The sequence below is a fragment of the Acomys russatus genome, chromosome 31 (assembly GCF_903995435.1).
Source record: "Acomys russatus chromosome 31, mAcoRus1.1, whole genome shotgun sequence".
NCBI lineage: Eukaryota > Metazoa > Chordata > Mammalia > Rodentia > Muridae > Acomys > Acomys russatus.
Genome location: NC_067167.1, coordinates 11,994,969 through 12,020,751, shown reverse-complemented (window position 1 = coordinate 12,020,751; position 25,783 = coordinate 11,994,969). Strand labels below are relative to the sequence as shown.

The following is a 25,783-nucleotide window of genomic DNA, read 5'->3' as shown; positions in this document are numbered from 1 at the left end:
CACACGCCTTTAATCCTAGAACTCGGGAGGCGGAGGCAGGCGGATCTCTTTGAGTTCGAGGCCAGCCTGGTCTACAAAGCGAGTTCAGGACAGTCAAGGCTACACAGAGAAACCCTGTCTCGGAAAACCAAAAAAAGAAAATAAAATAAAAACCAAAGCCAACAGACAAATGACCTATGAGACAAAAACAGACAAACAAAACAACAGTCCACAAACAAAACAAAACAAAACAAACAAACAAACAAAAAAAACCATTGAGTTCGTTTTGTGTTCCGCAGCTTTTCAAGAAGTGAAAGCTGAACGAGTTGCAACCAGGAAGAGTACGCATCGTCGGCCCGCCTCTTCCGCCCACGTGACCGGCGCATCCCCTCCCCACCCCCGTTTTCCAACATGGCGGCGCCCAGCGGCACGAGCTGCACGTGAGAAAGATCAAACAACCTAGCGCGCTGGAAAAGTACCGTGTGCGAAACGTTTTCTCCTCCGTCTCGTTTGCGGATCCCTTCCTGCGTTCCCCAGGCCGCCGCCGGCCCCTGCCCCGCCGCAGCCATGAAGACAAAGCCGCTTTCCCACAAGACCGAAAACACCTACCGGGTGAGCGCGGGCGTTCGGGGCCGGGAACCGTGGGTCCCCCCAGCCTCTCTGACTCGCTGGTAGCACAGCTCCTGGGGCTGCAGAGTCAGGGCAAAGCCGACATCACTTGCCCCGCAGTCCGGCGAAAGTGGGCGATTATGCCAATGTAGTAGTAAACATGAGTTTCCGGGGAGGCTAGGAAGCTTGAACTGCAGTTTCCGCCTCTTAACGAGAGATCTGGCCTGTCTTGTGGCTTTCCCTTCAGTCCAGGGTCAGATGTCTTGCCTCGGGAGATTGCCTGCTACCGTGTCTCCCCTTCTAACGTTAAAGACGGAGCTGAGGGGCCGTGGGGCGGGCATAAATGGCGAGTGACATCTGCTAGCTGCTCTAGTACTTTCTAATGTCGTTCCACGTCCTACTGTAACCGAGTTCGTCTGTTTAAAAAAAAAAAACCACTTGTTGCTCTGACTTAGCGAGATCCCTGTATTTTTGGTGTGATATGAAATCTGAAAGGCGCCGGAGTTCTACTTGTCAGCGTTCGCCTGGATTCCGCGGTCTGCACTGAAATTTTATTTGAAAGACCATAGTGTAAGAGGTAGTCAGAATATTCTCCACAGTTGAGTGGAGAGTGTGATACGACTTTCTCACGTACTCTGGTGCCTCACATTTGACCATGTCCCCTGGAGTGGGAGACCTGGTGGCACTCAGAGGAAGGACAGCAAGTAGCCAAGAAGAGACTTGATACCCTATGAGAATATATAGGGGGACGTAATCCCCCTCAGGAACAGTCATAGGGGAGGGGAATAATGGGAAAATGGGGGGGGGGGAGGAATGGGAGGATACAAGGGATGGGATAAACATTGAGATGTAACAAGAATAAATTAATAAAAATAAATAAATAAATAAAATAAAAAATAAAAAATATAAAAAAAATAAAATTAAAAATTAAAAAAAAAAAAAGAGATAGACCAGTTGGTAAAGTGCTGGACTAGCATTCAGGAAGACCTAGGTTGGATCCCCAGCACACCTACATCCTATAAACAAAACAAAACAAAACAAAAACAGGTGTGGGTGGCCAGTGCCTGTTACCCCAAAAACTGGGGATATAGAGGCAGGAAGATCTGAAATTAAATTTAAAGCTCACCCTTGACTACATGGCCAGTTCCAGGCCAACCTGGGTACATTAAAAAAAAAAAAAAGATATAGATGAAATAGGTTTGCAAAAATATAGAAGTATTTATTATCTTCCAGTAGTAATGGTGCGTTTGTTTAGAGTTCTTATGTTTACGTCTTGTGTTTCTAAGTGATAGTTCCTCTTATTTTAAAAACTGCTACACATTTTATGATCAATAAAAGCCACAAATCTGATGATGGTGATGGTGGTGATGAGCTATGGGTACTGTTATCGGTGGTGACGGTCCCTAGACCCCTTAGGGCAGCTCTAAACATTCTACATTCAGAATACGATCTGGTTATGGTACAGTGTACTCCCGCCGATAGCAAAATGTCATAAGCATTAAGTGCTAACGTGTCTTCAATACACTTTTCTTTGCAGTTTCTTACATTTGCCGAAAGACTGGGCAATGTGAACATCGATATTATTCACCGTATCGATAGAACTGCAAGCTATGATGAGGTAAGAGGGTGTGGTAGCAGCAACCTTCAGATAGCTTTCCATTTGTCTTGCTGATGTAAGGAAATTGTTTTTCAAGTCTGTGTTTAATGTACACGCAGCGATTTAGACCCGTGTTGTCTAATAAGGAAGCGACACATAGCAAATACATCTTCAATTCGTGTTAAATTAAATTTAATTCACTAAAGTCCTCATTAGCTATGTGTAGCTAGTTGGTGTCGCACTAGAGAAATACTATACTGGATGGGACGTGTCCATCCTTGCCACAAGTTCAGTTGGGTGATGCTGTGTTACACAGTTGGCTTGACTTGATTCTCAGTTGGCCTTTGTTACTGAAAACTCTTCTCTTCTCACATATGTTGCAAGCAGGTCTACAGACCTGTGTAGATAAGGACAGACAGACAGACAGACAGATATATAGATAGATAGATAGATAGATAGATTTGTTAGCTCTGATTTTAAAGTGCTATTAATGAAATGACTTTCTTGGGATTCAGTTTCTTCCTCTTTAAAAGGAAAGGTCCTAGACTGCACAATTTTCCAGTTCTAACTATTCCTAACTGTCTGTCTTGTATGAAGAAGTATTTTCCTTTTTGCTACACCAAGCTCTTAAGCTTCTGCTGGCTTTTTAAGGTCTTGTTAGCATTGGCACCTTTAACTTGGGGTTTCAACCTCAGCTCTTCATCTGTGGCTAATCACGTTCTATACTGAGTCTTTGCATGCATTGTCTTCTACCACTGTAGGATGCCAAGAGATATCATCGTGATCAGCATAAAATGTTTTGGGAACTCACAGTGAAGAGAGCCCTTTGAGAGTATCAGATAGGATGTCAAAACATGATCTATGTAAGATGGTACCTGAGTTGAGTTTTGCTGTTTGTGCATGCAGGTTTTAGCATGGCAGGAGGACAAGGATGGCTCTTGAGGCTGAGGAGAAGTCTACACAAAGCACTGGAAGCTAGGAGATAGGCGTCCCATTTAAGAGAGTGCAAAACTGTTCAGTCTTATAGATGTGCTTAGGGCATGCGTGGGTGGTGCCTGGCACGGTAGAGGAGGGTAGCTAGAGAGCTAGGAAAGATCATCAAGAGTTCCTTATGTCCAGCAAGTTTGGATTTTATCCTGAAGCTCTAAGACTCTGTTCCAGAATTGTACACCGGGGTGAGTGGCATGATCAGGCTTACGAAGGAAAGAGCGGGATTTAAACTAGCTGTGAGGATCTGATGGTCGTCTAAAGGAGAAGTGATTATGATAGTGCCAACCAAAACAGAAGGGCGGGATCAGGGGCATGAAGGTCAGGGATAGAAGTTGTGACCTCGTGGATATGTGGAAAGGAAAGGAATGGGTTAAAGTTTTTGGTTACAATAGCAGGATGGTTGAAGATAGCACCCAGCGGTACAGAGTTGTGAAGGATTGTGTGTACATACTTGCGATTTCAGGGGAGACTGAGGCAGGAAGATTGCAAATTCTAGGCCAGCCTGGACTACATAGCAAAGCGTTGCTATTCATGTGTACACACACGAACACTCTCTTACTAGAGATAGGAAAAGCATTAAATGTTAAGGAGACAGAGGGAGCACAGTTCTGACAGCAAGATAATTAGTTGCATTTGGAATTTGTTGAATGTGATGTGTTGTACCTGTGACCATGCAAATTATAGTGCCCAGAGAGGAAGAGACGGTGCCAGAAAGCTGCTAAATCTTAAAGACTAGACCACCAGGGGACCCATTAAAAGACATTTGACTAGCAGGGTGTGCTAGTCACGCCTTTAATCCCAGCACTTGGGAGGCAGAAGCAGGTGGACCTCTGAGATCGAGGCCAGCCTGGTCTACAGAGTGAGTTCCAGGACAGCCAGGGCTACATGGAGAAACCCTGTCTTGAAACAACAACAAAGAAGATACTCTAATTTGAAAAATGCTGAAGAATAACAATAGAAAAAGATTCTTTATTTTCTGTAATTAAACCATTATGCTTTACTTTTCCAATGATTGTATTAAGCTAATATACGTAGCTATTTTAATAAGAAAAACTAGCTACCAAGCAGTATATGCTTAATATATAATATGCTTTTATCACACTGAGATGTGTCTTCAACATCCTTCTACTTAATGACAGCACAGTGGTTTTAATTTTTGTTGTTTTGTTGCTGGGGGTTGAACCCATGGCCTCATGCATGCTCAAGGTGCTGTCTACCACTGAGCTGTTTCCTCATCCTTGATTTAAAAAAATGTGATGGGAGGCCAGCCTGGTCTGCAAAGTGAGTCCAAGACAGTCAAAGCTACACAGAGAAACCCTGTCTTAGAAAAAACAAAACAAAACAAAACAAAACAAAATGATGCAGGGAGTGTTGAGAAAGGGTTTCTCTGTGTAGCCCTGGCTGCCTTGAAACTCACTTTGTAGAGCAGGCTGGCCTCGTACTCAGAGGTCCTCCTACCTCTGCCTGCCGCGTATGGGGATTAAAGGCGTGCACCAGTGCGCCTGGGTTCCTAACATATATATTTATTTTTGTTTGTTTGTTTTGTTTTTCAAGACAGGGTTTCTCTGTGTAGCCTTGACTATCCTGGACTTGCTTTGTAGATCAGGCTAGCCTTGAACTCACAGTGATCCTCCTGCCTCTGCCTCCCAAGTGCTGGGATTAAAGGTGTGCACCACCACCGCCCAGCTCTTAATATAATTTTTAATGGCCATATAGTATACTTCAGTATATATAGACCATGAGTTACTACAACTCTTGATGTATTATTGGGTTTTTAAGCTGTTTGGTTTCCTCTCAGTATAATAAAGTTGCACAAACACCTTTATGTGTGTAAATTTTATAAGTAATAGTTTAAAATTTAAACTGACTGGGTGTAAGGCCATGCTTTTATGTCTAAAGTACCAGATTTCCTCCCTGTACAGTTGTAGCCATCCATTTGTTTAAAAGCAGGGTGGAAGGACGGAAAAGCCCACACTGTCTGTGCAGGCAGTTTTCCCTGTGACCATCGCATGAGCGTTAGACACTTATTTGCTGCAACCAAACCAAAGCAGCAACTGGTTTTTGTTTTTGTTTTGTAATCCACCTGTTACTGGTAGACTTCAATGGGTTAAGGGTGTTGTTAATCTCCTCTTCTCAAAAAATGCAAAAAGGAGTCTTTAAACTCTTGCTCCTAGCCCTGCGACACTGGCATGCGGCCCGTGCTCTGCAGCGGCCAGCTGCCCTGGAGTTGCTTTACTAACCGGCTGCCTTCCTTACTCTCGACAGGAGGTTGAGACCTACTTCTTCGAGGCCCTGCTCAAGTGGAGAGAACTGAACCTTACAGAGCATTTCGGTATGTGCTGCTTCGTTTGTGCTTTATCCTCCCATAATTGGACCTTTTTATGCTCCCAGCAATCAGTGATGTGATGGAGAAGCAAAAAAAAAAAAAAAAAAAAAAAAAATCCTTTTTTCTTTCTTTTGTTAATCCAGGGAAATTTTACAAAGAAGTCATAGACAAATGTCAGTCTTTTAACCAGTTGGTCTATCATCAAAATGAAATAGTCAAGAGCCTGAAGACCCACCTGCAGATCAGGAACAGTTTTGCCTACCAACCGCTTTTGGAGTAAGTCACATCTCAGAGGAAGGCTTGACGGAGCTTCTCTGCATTTCATAAAAGTCGTGTTTCATCGCTGGCCTTTTAATTAGTCTTAATAACTTAGAAACAAGACTGTCTGCCTTCCCTGTTAGTTTGCTTATCAGAAGATGTGTTGCTGGAGAGCAGCGTCCCAGGTGTGTGCCTCACACTTGCTCTGTCCTCCTACAAGTGCTTCTCTGAAACTCAGGATGGGGGGCGGGGCGGTCCCACGTTCTGCCATAACTATGTCTGATTTTATTTCTTTGGTCATCTGTTAAGATCTGAAGAATTTTGCATCTCCTAGGATTTGAGCCGTGAGTGATGGCACACTCTAATCCCTGTACTCAGGAGGTGGAAGCAGCTGGATCTTGTCCAGCCTGGGCTACATAGCAAGACAAGATCTGGTCTCAGAAACCACAACAGCAACACCAGGGACTTGACTTAGAAGTACCCCTGTTTAGTTCATGCAGTGATCACAGGCTCTCTCTATGAACAGCTTATTTTTAAAAATTGGCCATTTGTTTTCAATCCAGTTTAGTAGTACAGCTGGCTCGAGATCTGCAGACTGATTTCTATCCCCACTTTGAAGACTTCTTCCTGACGATCACGTCCATCCTGGAGACACAGGACACAGAACTGTTAGAATGGGCCTTCACGTCACTGTCCTATCTTTACAAGTACCTGTGGAGACTGATGGTGAAGGACATGGCCAAGATTTACAGGTGACCCTTTCCTTCCGCAGTGTGTTTTGATGTGCCTGCCTCCTTTGTCCTGACCTCTCCTGACTCCAGAATACTTTTCCAGTACTCTGCCTCATTGCTTCCTTCTACAGAGCTGAGCTGATTTGCCAGTCATGGTGATCTGCATGGTGGTTTGGCAGTCTGCTGTGGACATCTTAAGTTTGTATATGCCTACTTCCTTTCTTTGCCAACTCTGAAGTTATACCCACCCAACTGAACTTGACCTGATTTTAACCACAGAAGCCCCTCCTCCTATAGTAGCCATGATTGCTTTGAATTTTGGTTTGTTGATTAAATCATACAGGCTTTATTATTGTTCTTTGTAATGTAATCCTTTCTTGTACAAACCACTGAACTGTGTAAGAATGCTGTTTAAAATGCTGGTGTTCCTCCAGTGGTGTGTGTGTGTGTGTGTATGTGTGTATGAACTACATATATCATGCACATATATGATATATATACATACATATATGCTTTGTGCTGTTAAGTCACTTGGGATGTCACAAATAAAATAGAAGTCCCTGTCCTGTGCTTATATTAGGTTGGAGAAAGGACATCTCATACAGGGTCTTGGATCGCTGGAAGGTCTTCAGCTCCGTTGCAGGGACTCCTGAGCTGTCTTCTGGGTCCACCCTTTGCCATTCCACTCTTCCATGCCTTGATGCCCCCACCTTCCATTACTTGACTAGCTTAACTAGGTTATTAGCCTTTTTTTTCTTCCTTTATCTTGCATGTTGCTACCAAATTAATCTTACTGTAGATAATGATCCTCATCAATGTCTGTCTGTAGCTGCTGTTAGTAAGGAGCTGTCAGACACTAGGGATATGGCAAAAATAGGATAGCCGTATTCTGTCCTCTTCCATCATTAGGCAGGCTCACCTGTGGTTGTGTAGTTAGTTATCGCTGTGTGGTGTGTGACACTGAGTGGGTTGTTTAGCCTTTTCCTCTGCTCACTGTCTCAGTAGCGGAGGCAGTAACAGTGTGCAGCTCATAGAGCTGTGCTTACTGAGTGAAGTGATACAGAGGAGCCCCTTGCCAAAATGCAAGCTAGTGCCCAGATTGCTCTGCTTGGGGCTCAGAGCTACGTGGTAACCTGGGCAGCTTTCTCCGCTGCTTCCTACCGTCTCTAGCCACATCACCCTTCTCTTTGGAGACATACCTCTTGGCTCCTTATTATTTCCTGAGTGTGATTATTTATTTCTCCTCACCCAGCTTGCTCTTCCTAGTGAGCTTTCCAGTTCACTCCTGAATCATCCTGCCTTTCAGAATTCTCTGTGAGCTTCACCGTTTCTAGAATCTTTCCTTGAAGACCAACACCTACATTGTTGCCTCTGGCCTCAGCCTTCTGTTTGACATTAGGGTGTCTCTATAATGAATTTGTGCACACCTGGCACCGATGGCCAGATTGCTAACATGTGCACGTGTGTACTGAACTGATGCTCTTAACTGAACTGCCCTGCGTTTCTCCTTTTACAGCATGTACAGTACCCTCTTGGCTCATAAAAAATTACATATAAGAAACTTTGCTGCTGAAAGTTTTACTTTCTTGATGAGAAAGGTTAGTGTGATATTTTATGTGCTTACTGGTAGTAAATTATCAACAGTCTGAAGAGTGAAATAGATTTTTAAAATGTGATTATGAGGTAATTTTTAAAAATACACACACAGAAACTTGTTCTTCTATCCCCAGAAGGTGTAGTCTTTGCTCATTAGCAGTAATTTGGGTTATTCAGTTACTTAGGTGTTTACAGCTTTCAGCGTACATAATATAAAGTGCCCTTAGATTTAAGCCAATGAGACAAGAGCATAATACCATTTATGTTTGTCTACATTTTTCCTAGTGAATTATAGGTTTTGATAATAATATGCCCGTAAAATATAAATATTTGATTTACTTTAAAAGATAGAATGTTGCCTTATGCTGGGTTTTTTTTTTTTTTTTTTTTTTTTTTTTTAAGCACATGCTTTCCCATCATATCAATTACAAGGGCAAGTACATAATTCTAGTAGTTTGAAACCATTGCACATCTGCTCCTTCCAGAAATTTCCTGAGTCCATTTAAATGTGAACATATAAAATAGAAGCATTGTTTCTTATTTAGATATATGTGTGTTGCAAGTGCAATTTTCCATTTCTCATTTCAGGTCACTGATAAAAATGCACTTTTCAATTTAATGTTTCTTGACCTTAATGAACATTCAGAAAAAGTGGAAGGAGTTGGACAGCTGCTCTTTGAAATGTGCAAAGGAGTCAGAAATATGTTTCATTCCTGCACAGGCCAGGTAAAGATTCGGGGGGCGGGGCATACCTGGAGTCTGTGTAGAAGGGTTGCTGGAATACGTAGGAAGCACAGACTGGGGAGTGCCAGGGTTAATAATGTGCTTCTTGATGCAGACTTTGACCAAGACAATTGCCTTGGTCTTCTGGATCCTGAGTGCTTGACAGCAATTGACTGATGCTCATCGGTAGATGGGTAGAGAGGCTGGTCTGTGATCACCTCCCCATCCTCAGGCTGGCCGGTGCAATTGGTACCCACTTGTAATCCCAGCACCCTGGAAAGTTGGGAAAGATGCCCAGGCTACAGAGTTAGCAGTCAGGCTGCTGTGCCCTTCGTTATTCCATGCTGAGTCTTTAGAAAAATAACAGTGATACAATACAGCTTAATACTTTTTTGAAAATGCTATTTAAAAAGCATTGTAATCGCTGTCTCTTGCATTCCCACAGGCACTGAAGCTCATTCTGCAAAAGCTAGGACCTGTTACTGAAACCGAAACTCAGCTACCGTGGATTTTAGTTGGGGAAACCCTAAAAAACATGGCCAAATCCACTGTGGCGTATATCTCTAAGGAGCATTTTGGTTTGTTTTTTGACTGCTTGCAAGTAAGTTCTGGTGTGTAAGGATGGCGCTGTAACAGAGCAGCCTGCATACCCTGTGTTGTTGTTGCTCTGAGCAACTCCTGTTGGAAATTGTGTTTCATCATTTCCTTTATGTTTCTACCTGTACGTTGATTACATTGGTCTTCTTCCTCCCGCTGCAGTATAGTCTCGTGGGAGGAGGGCGGCGGACGTGCTATCTTGCAATACAGTGGAGCACAGTGGCTAAGAGAATTGTCAGATTCCCTGTCTGTGTCTTGGCTCTACCACTCACTGTTAGTGTGACTCGAAAAGGTTATTTAGAGGGCCAGTTGCTCACTGTTTTCATGTGATCAGACGGGGCTGGTGTTAGCTGTGTCAAGGGTGCTGTGGGAGTATTGAGGAAATACTTCCCAAGAGCACAGAACAGAGTGCTCTGTAAATACTAGCTGCCGCTGTCTAGTGACGCGTGAGAGGTGCATCTTTCTTCTTTATAAAGCAGAAAGTGTGAGCAGGTGAGGGGAGCTGTCACCGCCAGTCCGTTATCACATGTGCACATGGGATTTGGAGTTCTGTAGTCATTTTTTGTTGTTGTTGTTAAATTCTTGGTTTGAAGGAATCACTCCGGGAGCTACACAACAAGGTCACGAAAACCAACAGCTGTGAGAACTCGGAACAGATGAGGCGGTTGCTGGAAACATATCTGATCCTTGTGAAACACGGCAGTGGGTCGAAAATAACAAAGCCCGCTGACACTTGCAGGGTGAGTGCCCCAGTCTGATGTGTTTAAGAGTCTATTAAACTTCTCTTGCTGAGGGAACACAGAAAGCTTTTCAAAGGGCATATACTTGGAGTAGTCTTTAAAAGTTTAATAGTTTGCCAGTAGAGAAAAGCACCTGGAGAAGGGCCGGGGTATAGCTCTGTATTGCACACTCACCCAGCGTGTGCAAACAACTGATGATTCCCCAGCACTAGAAGGTGGGGCCGGGGGGTGTAGCTTGCTATGCGTGCCTTGTTTTGTCTTTATTACTATAGGTATTGTCCGAAGCATTACAGACAGCCAACCTTTCCACGTCTTGCCGGAAGACCCTCTTGGATGTAGTTTCTGCTTTGCTCCTGGCTGAAAATGTCTCCTTACCAGAGCCCCTCATCAGAGAAACCATAGAAAAGGTCATAGGCTTCAGCAGATGTTACTTGTGTAGTTTGTGACATGTTTAGTGTTGTCTGCCTGCCCTGCGTGCCCGTGGAGCATGGCAAAGGCTCTGCCCTCAGTGGGGGATGGGAGCTGCATGCCCTCATGGAAACAAGCAGAAGGAAGCATGGTAAAAGCTGGTCTCAGAGCAAGCGTTAGGTTGTGTGCTGCATGGTCCAGGGTAGGTATGATGCCTACCATCCTGACCCGGGGTAAGGGAGCCTGGGAGTAAGCAGTTACAGTACAGTCAACTAATAACTAGAGACGCCTATTGAATCACACTTGTTAACCCTTCTCACTAAGGGAACAGAGAAAGCTTTCCAAAGGACATATGCTTGTAGTAGTCTTAAAGTTTCTTAGCGATTTGCCAATGGAGAAAAAAAAACCCTGGAGAAGGAACATTACTGGCTGACTTGTTTTCACAGATGCGGTTAGTCTGGGCACAGGGGCGCAAGACAGTATGGCACCATAGGAGAAGAGCTCGCTTGGTTTGAAAAGTTAGGCTTGACCCATAAAATAGGGAAGGCTGCAGAAGAATTCTAAGCCGGATCATAATCTGCTGTTTGCGTTTTAGTGGGGTTGGAAAGTAGGTTGAAGTGGGACTGAAAATAGAAAACCGGGTTCATATGGAGCCTTCCGTTTTTCCTGTTGTGACTGGAGCTGGAAGGAGCCAAGCCTAGCTGAGGGCCTGTGGCCACTGAGGCACTGCTCTGCTCTGCTTCCTTCTGGGCAAGCTGGGCCTTTGGGTGGAGTACCGACTGTGTGTGCCATGCCTACCGTCTGTCCTATGCTCACACTGGGAGGGAAGATTGCTGTGGACATTCACCAATGCTTTTGATCTGTGCTTCACAGATATTTGAAAGCACGCTTGAGCGACGTTTGATTTTGAATTTCTCTGAAGTCATGTTTGCTATGAAGCAGTTTGAGCAGGTGAGCGGGCCTAATCTTAGTGCCGCGATAGAATCAAATCTGAGAGGAACAGAAGCAGCGCTTGCTGTTTTAGTTAATGTAATTTTAAGGAACTTATATTCAGTCATAGGTTATATATGAAACTATATGCTGCTTGCATGTGCCTCCTGAGTCCTGGGATTACAGGCATGTGCCACTACACAGGGCGAGACTCTGTCTTAAAGCACGCACACAGACACCCCCACCCCCAAATGATAGCCCGTAGCCACTGTTTTTAACAGTAATTGAGTAATTTAGAAAACCATTTGGTAAAATTGAAAAGTCAATTCAGAGAACTTGGATGTGAATTAAAAGCATAGAGATAGTTCCATCCTCAGCTTCGTCTCATACCAGCCTGTGGTGCATGAGACCCCATCTCACCCCCACCACACACACAAATACAAATAAATCTTATTCCAGTGTGGGGATATATACTTATAATCCCAACACTCAGGAAATAGAGACAGAAGGGTCTTGAGTCCAAGCTTAGCAAAGGCTGCCTGAGACCTTGTATCAAAAAAACCAAACTAGCCAGGCATGATGCATTCATGATCCCAGCACTCAAGAGGCAGAGGCAGGTGGATCTCTGTAAGTTTAAGGCCAGCATGGGCTACAGAATGAGTTCCAGGACAGCCAAGGCTACACAGAGAAGCCCTGTCGAGAAAAACAAACATAATGATAATATTATTATTTATTAATTAATTAATTGAAATAACAGTAGCTGGAAAATGTGTGTGTGTGTGTGTGTGTGTGTGTGTGTGTGTGTGTGTGTGTTGGTTGGTTTAAACCAATCAGACCAAGGTAAAAGGCAAATCATTTGTTTTCCCATGTTACCAGCAGCAGCCACAACAAATAGTCTATCTTATTTTATTTATTTATTTTAATTTATTTATTTGGTATTTACTCTGACCTGAATGTATTCTTTCCCTGATCAGCTAGTTTCAGTCTCCTCTATGAATTCCTCCTCTGGTAGATTAATTTTAGTTCCTTTATCCTTCTCACCTTCTCAGGAGAGTCCTGTCTTGGGTTTTGATAGAATCCATCTTTATCACTTGCTTGTTGTAAGCACAGAGTTACTAACACAGAGTTAGTGTTACATGTTCCCTTTTGTACGCCTTCTCATCTTAACCTGAGTTAGAGTTGTCTCACTCTTCACACAGGTTGCATACTTGTCTGTGAGTTTTCCTTCCAGTAGCAGTCAGAATGGCAAACTGTTGTCAGCCCATCCGCTTTTCCCCCTTCCCTTAGCTTCCTCTGGAGTGCTTCCTGTCCAGGGCTTCCTGTCTCGGTCTGCTGGACAGATGCTCCACTAGAGTGGCCCCTTGCTTCTCGCCTGTCTCCTGGGCCCTGCACTTCCCTCATTCCTACTTACCTCTGTTATCTCAGGGTAGAGTTCCCACAGGTTCATGGGGAGGGTAAATGCAAGAACATGAGACTTAGTATATCTGAAAATGTCTTGTTCCCTCGTTACACTGCATAGACAGTAGACCAGGCATCATCTGCTAGGTTGTAGGTCATTTTCCCCACAGTGACAGGTGTTGCCACAGTGTCTTTGTGGAGAACTTTATTGCTGACCCTTTGCTAGGAACTCTGTTGAAGTGTTATCATCTCTTTCCTAGGGGTTCTAGAATCTGCTTTTTGTTTGTTTGTTTTTCGAGACATGGTTTCTCTGTGTAGCCTTGGCTGTCTAGGCGTCATTTTGTAGACCAGGCTGGCCTTAAACTCGCGTCGATCCGCCTGCCTCTTTGTCCGAGTGCTGGGATTAAAGGCATGTGCCACCACGCCCAGCTTGGAATCTGTTTTTGCTAATGGCTGACTTCCTTTTTTGTCTTCAGCTATTTCTACCGAGCTTTCTCTTGTACATTGAGAACTGCTTCTTGATGGGTGACTCTGCTGTCAGCGACGAAGCACTGGCCGTTTTAGCCAAGCTCATTCTGAACAAAGCAGCTCCGCCCACTGCTGGCTCCATGGCCATTGAAAAATACCCTCTGGTTTTCTCACAGCAGACAGTGGGGTAAGTTCTGAATCCACTGAATGATGGTAAGATTATTCATTCCAAATTGAATGTTCAAGTATACTACCCAAAATGATTTTGTGTGTGTGTGCAGACACACACACACACACACACACACAACACACACACACACACACACACACACACACGAAAGATGTCCATGATAAGGTACTATGGGAGAGACTCACATTATGGCTATGCACGTAGTATGTAGTATGAATCCAGTTTGCAAACTTTGAAACAAAAGATGTCGGTAAGCATGGAAAAATATGAATGGAGACATAAACTTATTAACTTGGTTTATCCCAGAGGGTAGGAAAGAAAGGTGGTTATGCATTTTTTAACCTTTTAGGATTAATTAAGATTCATGTGTAATTTCAAGAAATAGTATAGAGAGGTTCTGTGTGTACAATTCCCACTGGTAACATCTTGCGTAGTCTTGCTGCCATATTAGAACTAGAATTGACATATCAGCATCAGTGCGATTCCCTCGGTTCAGTGTGTTCACCTGAGCGCTGTCCGTATGTAGATCTGAGGGTCTGTGCAGAGCCGCCACCAGCACCTAAAGGCACAGAGGTGTTCATCCTTGTATCTTTTTGTCCTCCGGCTTTTAAACATTTGAAAACAATTACATCGCTTCTCTTCTCCCTCCAGCCCCTCCCATACCCTCTCCCTACTCTCTTCACAATTCCCTAATACACCTTTTTGTAGCTACACTCACTTCCATTCCTAACCCATTGTACCCACTAGCCTGCCCTCCCATTTTTATATCACTCTAAGAATGTTGTATAGTGTATGTTTTGCAGTTGGTTGGCTTTTTCACCTAGTATAATTCCTTTGAGAATCACCCAAATTCTGTATCAGTAAGCTCCCTCCTCTTTGTTTCTGAGGAGGATCCCCAGTAAGAACGTAACAGTGGGTTAATCATTCACATATGGAAGAACATTTAGGTGATGTCTGCTTCTTGGCTGTTGTAAGTTAAGCTACAGTGAATATTCATGTTCTCAACTCTGTAAATACCCCAACATGGAAGTTGGGGCTTCTGATAAGTATGAAGAATCCCTACCCATTTCTCGTGAATGAGCATTATAGTGACTTGTGAAGGCATGATTTTTGGTGAACTAAATACAATTTATCATTTCATGACAGAAACAAAAGTTCTATCAAACATATTGAAAAGTGCTTTTTGATATTTTTCTTAAGACAGGATCTCACCATGTCTGTCTCCTTCCTTCTTTCCTCCCTCCTCCCCTCCCTTCCCTGCCATATGCAGTCTGTAGCACATTATGTATTCATTGTTGTATTAGATTTGAGGGTTTGGCTGATGGCTATTGGTGTGCTTTGGCAGCATTTGTTGAAAAGCTGTTCTCCATGGAGCTGCCCGTGAACTTCTGTCAGAAATCACCTGACCATGTTTGCTGGTCTTCTTCTGTGTCCCTTAGTCTGTTTCATTTATACTGTTGTATTAAAAGTGTTGGCATGTGTGGGTGAAGGTGGGTGCAGACCCATCTGTGGGGTCACAGGATAGCTTGTATGAGTAGCTTCTTATATTACATAGGTTCTGGGAATCAAACTCAGGTCACTGGGCTTGGCAGCAAGTGCCTCTGCCTGCTGAGCCATCTCGCTGTGAATGTGTCTGTATGTTTCCATGCTTGATTTTGTGTTTGCAGAGTGGTTGTACCTGTTGCCACTCTTGTGGTTTGCTTTGTGACGCTAGGGTAAGCCATGGGGTTCCCTGAGTCTGCTAAGGTTTCAGCTTTGACTTTGGCTGTGTGGTGAGGGTATTGTCCCACAGGGATGAAGCACTTAGGTTGTTTGTTGTTTGTTTGTTTGTTTTGAATGTACAAAAAGATATCTTTATTTTCATTAGCCTCTGACCTACACAATTACAATCATAGGCAATGAAACCACCAGAGTATTAGCAATATCTATGACGTGATCACTGATAATTGTATATATCCTTTCATATCATATTATCTGCTGCATATTCCTTTTTTATTATTACCATTATTGTTTTATTCACTTTACATCCTGGTTGTAGCCCCCTCCCTCCTCTCCTCCCAGCCTGGCATTAGGTTTTACATTGGATGAGCTGGAGACGCTGGAGGTGGGGGGCAGGCTTACCTCCTTAGTGCCTGCTTACTTCTCCTACCCTGAAAGTGGCTTCTCTGTCAAATGCCTAAATAGAGTCCTGTTTTCTTTAACTGAGCTCTGGCTCTTGAGAAATGCACAATGAGTAACTTGTGGAAAATCATTTCCTTGGGCCTTCTGTCTTGATTTCACAATCCAGAGCCAGTCTCTAGCAGGCACATTCTTGCAAGGGGCCACAAGTCCGGGCTCTGTGCCACCGAGTAAAGCTGCTTTGTTCACAGCTTCCCCAAGGATTGATGAGGCCGCCTATCACACCTCACAGTTGTATAATCCTAAGAAAAGCACAGGGTAAAACAAATAAATGTAGAACTTTTAGCTAATGCTACAACTTCCATGTCTGTTTCTCTGAGAAAACATCCCTCTGCCACCCCCCCCCCCCCCACACACACACAGAGATACATGTAAATGGTCACTTTTGTCTTAACTCTTCCTGTGGAGTTTTCAGTAATAGCTTGAGCTGAGTATGGTGACATGTATTTGCGCACAGACACTTGCGCATTCGACTAGAATCCAAACAAGGAGCTGGCAACGAGGAGCATTGCAATTACAGGCCACCCTAAGCAACACTGTGAGTCTGAGTGAGCCTGGGATCCAAGTGAGACCCTGTCTCAGAAACCTCATAGTTTCAGTACCGTCCCAGTTGTCCATCTCACAGGAGGTAGGGAGATTTCATTGCTGTGAAACTGCTCTTTTAAAGCCCCATTCACTGCTATGGGCAGTGGGGTGTGACTGACTAAGCAGAGATGCCTTTCCACCCTGCAGAAGATAGTGTTGTGTGAAGAGGGTACTTACTGGTGAGGCAGTTAGGACATGAGCAAGGAGAGGGAGAGAGGACCAGTCCTTTCTGGAGCAGGGCCTTTGCACTTACTGTAATGGTGGGAAGGGCTGAACCTTACAAGATCTGAGTTTGAGACTCCAGGCAAGGAGAGGAGTTAACTATAGGACAGTGATAGGACAAATAATGGCTTTTTAAAACATCAACTCAGTATTTTATAAGATTTCTACAGATTGTCAAATCATGCTTATTGCCAAAAAAGACTACTAAGATATGATGACTAGCAGGATGATTGTGGCACATGCCCTTAATCCCAGCACTCGGGGAACAGAGACAGGCTGGTTTCTGAGTTGGAGGCTGTCCTGATCTACAGAGTGAGTTCTAGGACAGCCAGAGCTAAGAAAAAAAAAATATGATGACTAATGAAATGATAGTAAAATTAAGTTAAAGTTACCTGTCTATTATTTCTAAATATTTTGTGTCTTATCAAATGGGGGGGGGGGGGTGTGACTTTTTGTTCATTTAAATAACAAGAATTTTAACAGTCTATGTCTGTTATACAAGTTAACCATACTGGACATGGGGGACAAGTTATAAGGCATATTACCTATCATTTCTATGACTTCGCTTGAAAGGATAGAAAAGGGCTAGTTATAACTATATAGACCAATACATACCCACAAACAAATGCTGCGTCAGAAAACACCGTTGAGTAACCTCTTTTCACATTAAAGTGGGAAGACTGTCAATTATAATTAATAAAAGTGGTATTTGCCAATTTCACCATGGTAACTGTGACATTCTTCATGTAAAAAGGAAACAAGTGGTTGATTGTAGTGGTTCATGGCTGTAATACCAAGCAACACTCAGACGGGAAGAGGCAGGAGGATGACCTCAAGTTCAAGGCCAGCCTAGTCTATAAAATCAGCTCCAGGCTTGCCAGGGCTCAGAGCTATACCCTGTCTCAGGTAAATAAGAAATGAAGGCTAGAGGAAGTAGTTTGTTCTACTTAAAAAGAGATGTGCCCAGCAGCACAGAATACACAGGTGTGCCTAGAACTAGAAGGGACTTGGTTTAAGTCACAGATCAGTTACATAGAGCTTCAAGTCCGGCACATGGAGTCAAAGAGACTGTCATGGCAAGTCATGTGCTCATTTACGTCTGTCCATTGCTCGTAGGCCCCGCCCCCCTTTAGATGCCTCCTCTCTGACCTGAGCTGCTCTTAAATACCTGCCCATTGTTTTCTTCACCTCCAGGTCGTACCTAAAGCAGAAGAAAGCTGACTCTAAAATAAGAAAGGAACCGTTTCCAGTCTTAAACCATCTCTTATCCATAGTTCAGTTATCCCCAAATAAAGATACAACTTTCCTTTCCCAGTCTTGGGCAGCTCTTGTGGTATTACCTCATATTAGGTAAGAAAATAAACGCTAGTTCTACAAACGTTTACCATTTTGATTCAAATGTTAGCCATTCTTTTCCGTCCTGTGAATAAGGCGTTAAATAGAAATTTGAAAGTTTCCCTTCCTCTGCCCTTCTTGAACAGACCTCTTGAGAAAGAGAAGGCCATAGCGCTCGTGTCATGCTTCACAGAGTCACTCTTCATGGCTGTTGACAGAGGGAGCTTTGGAAAAGGTCAGTGACAATTAGCCCTTGTTCTCTTCTTGGTGTTGTCTGCAAACCTTGAGTAAATGTAAACACCTACAATGCCAGAGAATAGTACTAACACTGTAGTCTGCTGTAACTCCCTGTGTGAAAAATGTGTACAGCAGTGGCTTGTATCATTTGTACCCCACAATGTGGTGACAGCTCCAAGTTGCCTAAACACAAGAAATGTCAAGAGGATGTTAAAACATGGGACATTTGTGTCCCCGCTATCTCCTGTGCCTTCCCTGCCCCTTAGGGACCCCTTCTGCTCCAAGCCTCTTCGTTTACTCACCCAGAACAAAATCTAATATCCCCTCTGCCTGAGCCCCTTGCCACATTCATTGCTCAGTGTACTCTTGCTTCCAAACACCACTTAGGCTGGCTGCCTGTTGTGCTGTGATGAAACACTATGCGCAACGGTGACTTGGGAAGAAAGAGTTTGTCTTAGTGTACAATTCCAGGAGAGTACATAACAGCAAGGGAGGCATGGCAGCAGGCAGCCAGAGACGGAAGCCGAGAGATTACTTCCAACAGCAAGGCTCCACATCTTAAATGTTCCAGAACCTCCTCCAAAAAGCACCAGCTGCTGGGGACCAAGTGCTAGTACACAACTGTCAGGGGACGTATTCGGTCTTATTCAGAGCACTGCAGGTGCATCTCTGCAGGTGCATCTCTGCAGGTGCATCTCCGGGGAGGCCTTCTGGCTCCCTTAGGCGGGAGTAGGTTGCCCTGCTCCAGGTCCCAGTACCTGCTGTATGGCTCCCTTGGAGCCCAACAGTTTAAAAGCAGCTATTTTGTCTTTCTCAGCACATACTATTTTAGCCAAACACGTGTGCATAGTGGCTATTCACCCACAAAAAAATGTTGTGCTGTAGAATATAACACAAATGTGTTAGATATTAAGCATACACATCAGAATGCGTTTCCATAGCTCAGATCCTTGGCCATGTGTATCTGCTGGCTACTGTATTCGACTATGGCTGTTTCAGCACAGGCTTTTGCCATTGTAGAACATTGTGTTGGATAGAGCCACTCCGAAGAGGAAATGGAGGAAGGCATGAATTTCACTCTCTGCTTCTGAACACGTGTTCATCTTAAAGATGCAGTGTGTGCCTTAGAAACTTTGCTCTGTTGCATTTATAACTTGACATATAGTACTAATGTCAGAAAGCACAGACTCACTTTTAGGTGAGCCTCCTGTAAGCAACAGGTGTTGGTGAGTAAGGTGTTTCACAGTTTGTGCTTTTCCCGTGTTTTTGCCCTTAGGGACTTTATTTGTTCTTTGTCAAGCTGTAAGCACCCTGCTAAGTCTGGAAGAGTCTTCTGAGCTTCTTCATCTGGTTCCTGTGGAGCGGGTGAAGAATGCAGTGTTGTAAGTAGGAGGCATCCATTTGTCGACACACTGGGTAGGATTAAGAAGCTCCTGGTTTTGTCAAGTCTTGGTTGTAACAGATCTTTCTAATCTACTTTATACCCAATACAGTCCCAGGGGAAATCACGTGTTATTAGGTCCTTCAACTAAAATAAGCAAATCTTGACAGACTTTACATATACAGTCACCTTAACAAAAAAATATTTCATAGTATGCCTAGGTTTGGGGCTCTGAAGTTAAAATGCCAGCTGGATTTTTTTCCTCCCTTAAGGCAGGGTCTCTACATAGCCCTGAAACTCACTCTGTAGACCATTCTAGCCTTGAACTCCTGCCTTCGCCTCCCCATCTACTAAGACTGCAGGGCATGCATCACCATGTCCAGCCCAGCTGGATCTAAAAAAAAAAGTTGTTTTGTAGTGCTGAGGATGGAACCAAAGGCCTCACATACCCTAGGCATCTGCCCCAGTGTTAGCCTTCCCTTACCTCTTCAATGACCCCACTCTGTATGTTTCTACCTCTTTCTCTTCACCTCACCATGGATGACCTATGCTTCTGAGAACCTTCCCTGTTGTCTTTTGCTGAATGGTAATGGTCTGGTTTGGTTTTTCTGGCCTCTCCATTAGTTTTGACCAGCCTCTGACACTGCAAGTAGTGCTGGTTCATCATTGAGAGACCTGTTCTGGTTTCTAGTAGGTTGAGGCCGAGGCTGTGTCCAAGTGGTGCACAGCTTATGAAGTAGCCCCAGCAGAGTTCCTGCCCTGAGTGCAGCATTGTTGGGAAGCCCTCCTCCTGCCGTAACCCATCACTGGGAGTAAAGCCCGAGGTCCTTCCTGAGTCCCCTGCTGACTCCTGACATCACCCATGTTTCCGTGTTCACTTGGCCCCAGCTGCTCTGGTCTCCAACGTTCCTGTAGCAGAGCATACATGAGAGAGGGTCTTGGATTCATTCTTCTGCCTAGGGTGCCTTCCCTTCAGACCCCTGTATCCAGTGCTCTCCGCTCTACCCACTGGTCCCTGCCAATACTCTGTTGCCTGCCTCTGTAGCCTCCTTCCTCTGAATGCTTCCCCCCACCCCCCCAGTGGTCATCACTGCACTACTGAATAGGTTTTGTACTGTGGCTGCTTTTTCCTCAAATGCAAGTTTCAGGAAAGTAAGGACTTGGTCTTTGGTTTACTTTCTATCCAGTATCTAGAAAAACCACTGGCGTATGCTAGGCTCTCAGTCTACATCTGTGGATGTATTTGCCATATAGAGGGTCTGCAGCTTGTCACAGGGCAGGCTTTAGATACGGGCTGCACTTCTCCTCACCGGCTCAGTGCCTGGCGTTGCAGTAAACACTTCACAAATTTCACGTATGCTCTTTTTTATGCAACTGCCATCCACAGCTGTGGAGTGAGCTAGCAGCTTGGGACATTCTGGTCCCACCTCTTCCTCGAGTGTGTCTAAGCACAATACTCAGTGGGTAGGCCTAGTCTTCAGTTGTAAACTAATGTTGGCAATCTATAAAACTTAGCCTGCTGCATTTTATACTTCCCTCATCAGCGGACATTCCCTGGTAACTTAGCAGTATGATGCAGTTGAACCTCGTAAACATCTTGTTGCAGGACATTTCCGACAGAGCCATCTGTGTTGCTCTTGGCCGATCTCTATTATCAGAGGCTGGCATTGTGTGGATGCAAACGGCCACTTTCCGAGGAGGCTTTAATGGAATTATTTCCCAAGTTACAAGGAAACATTTCAACTGGTGTCTCCAAGGTAATACCGTGTTGCATGTTCGGCCCATGATCACCTAGTTCCTCATCGGCGGACACTGCTGTGGGTGGTTTCCGTCAGAGTGATAGCTAAACACTGGCCACAGACTGTCACAACAAGACTGGTTAGGGTGATTGGTGAAATTACAAATCTTGGGTTCCTTAAGGTTCTGCCTCCAGCAACTCCAATTCAGCAAGACTAGTGTAGAAAAAGCTAGCCATTAAATAAAATACATTTTCTTTAATTTATGTACTCACAGGTGATAGTTGTTTGACTAAATCTCCATTATAATAGCCTTACATAGTGCGCATTATGGACAAGAAAATTTTGCTTATGCTAATAGGTGAACAACCCAGTTATGTCTTACAACTTAAAACTAGGAGGAGAATGTGTTCTTGTGATATGTTGCTGCTGTCAAAACGTTTCCAAATTTAGAAAACAGAAAACTTAAGCCAGGCCTGGCGGCACACACCTTAAATAAATCCCAGCACTTGGAGACCAGTCTCTGAGTTGAAGGCCAGCCTGGTCTACGTAGTGAGCTCCAGGCCAGCCAGGACTGTGTAGTAAGACCCTGTCTTGAAATAAAAAAAGGAATGGAGGGAGGGGCTGGAGGGGAGGGAGAGGCTGGAGGGGAGGGACGGGCTTGTAGATGATTGACCTACTCACGTATGTGGGAGTACGCCTGGCACTAATGAGCGTGCGACCACTGAAGTCAGCGGAGTGGTGTCTCAGCTCAGTCAGCTCCTTGGACTTACTTGCTCCATAGCTAAGACAGTGAGTCATGGCCTGTGTATTGAGCAGCCTTCCCCACTCAGGCTCATCCTATCTTTAATTCATTGGCTGTGTGAGTTAAGTGTTGGTCATTGTTGAGTATGAAACAAGGACAAGGCAAGTTTTACTCTGATCAGATAGTATCTCTTGAGTTTTGTGAGATGTGGGCTTCACGCCTCTGTTTCTTCCTTCATTTAGACTTTACAGTTTGAAATCTCCCTTGTATTCTCTCTAGATTCGGCTTTTGACAATAAGGATCCTCAATCATTTTGACATCCGGCTTCCAGTTTCAGTGGAGGTATTGTAGTTATTAGAGTGGGTAGTTTAAAACATAATTTATATACTTTCAAATTTTTACAGTACTACTTTTGCAGAAAACATTGTAGACATGTATGATACAAATTGGTTTTTAGAGGCTGGAGAGATGGCTCAGTGGTTAAGAGTACAGCCTGCTCTTCCAAAGGACCAGGGTTCAATTCTCAGCACCCACATGGTAGCTCACAACTGTCTGTAACTCCAAGATCTGACACCCTCACACAGACATATATGCAGGCAAAACTCCAATGCACATAACATAAAAATAAGTAATTTTTTAAAAAGGGAGATGAAAGCATTAAAAATGCAAGCTTTAGCTGGGCATGGTGGCACACAGCACTTGAGAGGCAGAGGCAGGCAGATCTCTGTGCGTTCAAGGCCAGCCTGGTCTACAGAGCAAGTCCAGGACAGCCAAGGCTACACAGGGAAACCCTGTCTGGGGTCGGGGGCAAAGCAAGCTTTAGTTTAAAAAAAAAAAACAGAAAAAAATTGGTATTTTTTGAATTCATAGTCTTGCTCACTAAGTATTCTTTCAAATCCTGTGGGTAGCGAACATGGGGGAAGGTCGCACTACCATATCAATTTCTCTATCAGTGTCTCTGGTTTTACCTCTTTCCTTTTGCAGTTTAAATAGTACTCCACAGTTAAAAATCATAGTGATTCCTCTGTTGATGGGAGGCTAAGTGGGGTTCTAGTTACCGTTCCCAGTCTCTTACTGCCACTGCAGTGAGCTCCCTTAGATGGAGATGTGCATGTTCAGGACTGTTTCCGTGATGCAAGCACTAGAAATAGAATTGCACGGTGAGAGTATGTGTGTATGTGCAGATATATGTGTACATATTACATATGTGTGTGTATTATATATAATATGTAGGTGCTTATATATTTTTCTTTATATTAGTAGATGCTGTTAGTCATTTGGAATCCTTGTGGTAGTTTTCCATTTACTCTGTTGTGTGTGCTGTACGTATGTATTTGTTTACATGTGTGCTGTACGTATGTATTTGTTTACATGCACACACATCTAGTGAGTGCACATGGATGTGGAGGCCAGAGGTCGATGTTGAGTGTCTTCCATTCTCCACCTTATTTTTTAATTTAAAATATAGTTATGTCACTAATCCCCTCCAACCTCTTTCATACCCCCACCACTTCCTATTCTTTATTGTTATATTTAAATATAAATAAATATATAAGTACAGTCTTCTAAGTCTATTTACTGTTGTTTGTATGTATATGTGTTTAGAGCTAATCATTTCTATTTTTTTAATTACTGTATTTTATTTTATGTGTATGGATGTTTTGCCTGCAAGTGTATCTGCCCCACGTACATGTCTAGTGCCCAACAAGGTCAGAAGAGAGCATCAGCTCTGGAACTGGAGTTACAGATGGGTTATGAGCCAGCATGTAGGTGCTGGGAACTGAATCAAGGTCCTCTGGAAGAGCAGCCTGCACTCTGAACTGCTAAGCAATCTCTCTAACCCTGACAGTTGTTTTTTGAGACAGAGTCTCCCTCTGACCCAGCTAGGCTGGCTACCACTGAGCGCCAGGGGCCCACCCTTCTCTAACATATTCTAGCTTGGATTTCTTTTGTTTTGTTTTTCTTTCCAAAAATCTTTCAGTTGAGAATAACTGTTGAGAATAGCTCTTAAGAGACAAAAAGCTGGTGGATGTCTGTAAGTTTGAGGCTGGCCTGGACCACATAGGGAGTTCCAGGCCAGCCAAGACTGCATAATAAGACCGTCTCAAAAAACAGAATCCAGCCTGGCATGGTGGCGCACACCTTTAATCCCAGCACTCGGGAGGCAGAGGCAGGCGGATCTCTGTGAGTTCGAGGCCAGCCTGGTCTACAAAGAGAGTCTAGGACAGCCAAGGCTATACAGAGAAACTGTCTTGGAAAAACAAAACAAAAACTTAAAACAAAGAAACAAAACTCTGAATTCGTCAGTATGCCTCACATTCCTTCTGGGATCAAGGTTCTGACCTGCCTTGGGTTTTGTCTGGCTCTTCAGGATGATGGGCTCTCGGAGAGGCAGTCAGCCTTCGCTATACTACGCCAGGCAGAGCTCGTGCCAGCAACTGTGAGCGATTACAGAGAGAAGCTTCTTCACCTGAGAAAGCTGAGGCATGATGTGGTGCAGGGTGCAGCCCCTCAGGGACCACTGCAGGAGGTAACAGTTCACTCGCCCTTTCTTCAAAATTGTTTCTTAAATGATGTTTTAAATCTTACTAGGGAGATCATGCCACATAGTTATCAACAATGGAAATGCTCTCATTATAATAAAGTAAGGCCAGCCTTGCTTCTCTTCCATGCTTTGTGTTAAGTCGCTCTTTCAGTGTCCTGTTGAGTATCTAAAGGTATGACATGGTGACTGTCACTGTTGCTTTGCCCAGACAGAGAGGCCTTGGCCACACCAGCAGCTCATTTCCTTTGGCGTTTCTCTTATGTTTCTTACCTAGTTATAGCGCCTGAGCATTTTAAAATGCAGCACTTTACTTTCAACAGTCTTACCAAAAAAGAAAGAAACCAACCAATTTTGTTGACGGAATAGTTGTAAAAATATGAATTCCGTCCTTTAAACGAAGCTGTACAGGGTAGAGTGTGATTGGTGGGTATGGGGAAGGCTGCAGAGATGTGTCACATAAGAAATGGAGCTGACTGCTGTCCCCTTATATCCCAACAACAGTTTGAGTGGAGTACCCATGACTCCTAAGGTGACGTATTGGCACTGCAGTCCACTGCTGCTATAGGAATTGCATGGCGTGAACCTAAAATCCCAGTACAGAGTATGCTGCCATCTAAGCGCGGTATGGCGGCTCTCAGGGTTGTTAACGTTAATCTTTGATCCAGCATTATATATGACCAGGTGCTGGTGATAAACACCACAGCACAGCCGAGCCTCTGCCTTCAGTGAGACAGTGGCAAGGGCAGGCAGGGACTAGGGACCCTTCCATCTGCAGTGAGGTGTGTCCTCTGTTACTTGCTCAGGACTCTGGAACTTTCTAGGCTTTCTAGAAGAGTAAAGTTTGTCTGCACTTTGAAGGAGATGATACTGCCCCATTCCAGAGGAAGAACGTGTAAAGGAATCAAGGTGTAAGAGCACACAGGCATTCAGGGAAACCACAGCTGCATGTGGTCCCAAGGCTCCAGAGGATACTGATGTCACAGATGTGCTCTCTCTTCTCCGAGGCCATCTGATAGGTGATGGATCTGTGCGTTGATTATCTGTAGATCACTATTCTGCTTTGGTTGGTTGGGTTTTTTGCCTCTGGAAGGAACTCCCTGGATCATAAATTCTTTGAGGGCTTTGGGCCTTTAAATCATCATCTGAGCCCAGTGCCCTGCTCCACAGAGTAAGTTTTCCATGAAAATGTGTTTATAAAAGACGGTTCTGTTTGATCCCTAATGGGGATATAATCTTATAATTTTCTTTCTTTTTTTTTTTTAAACATAAGCAATTCAGT

General features: G+C 44.0%; 1 protein-coding gene across 1 annotated transcript in view; it reads left to right on the top strand.

The window, feature by feature from the left end:
- Utp20 (UTP20 small subunit processome component) overlaps positions 1–25,783 on the top strand; it is a 132,743-nt gene that overhangs the window by 48,129 nt on the left and 58,831 nt on the right. Inside the window, exons 5-24 of the mRNA XM_051172760.1 lie at positions 279–419; positions 517–718; positions 836–938; positions 2,126–2,206; positions 5,441–5,507; positions 5,645–5,777; positions 6,323–6,511; positions 8,007–8,088; positions 8,675–8,812; positions 9,255–9,410; positions 10,000–10,146; positions 10,419–10,553; positions 11,428–11,505; positions 13,359–13,537; positions 17,720–17,875; positions 18,007–18,095; positions 19,374–19,479; positions 21,085–21,235; positions 22,239–22,301; positions 24,331–24,489. Of these exons, the coding sequence (XP_051028717.1) occupies positions 279–419; positions 517–718; positions 836–938; positions 2,126–2,206; positions 5,441–5,507; positions 5,645–5,777; positions 6,323–6,511; positions 8,007–8,088; positions 8,675–8,812; positions 9,255–9,410; positions 10,000–10,146; positions 10,419–10,553; positions 11,428–11,505; positions 13,359–13,537; positions 17,720–17,875; positions 18,007–18,095; positions 19,374–19,479; positions 21,085–21,235; positions 22,239–22,301; positions 24,331–24,489 (2,555 nt within the window). The remainder of the gene's footprint in view (positions 1–278; positions 420–516; positions 719–835; positions 939–2,125; positions 2,207–5,440; positions 5,508–5,644; positions 5,778–6,322; positions 6,512–8,006; positions 8,089–8,674; positions 8,813–9,254; positions 9,411–9,999; positions 10,147–10,418; positions 10,554–11,427; positions 11,506–13,358; positions 13,538–17,719; positions 17,876–18,006; positions 18,096–19,373; positions 19,480–21,084; positions 21,236–22,238; positions 22,302–24,330; positions 24,490–25,783) is intronic.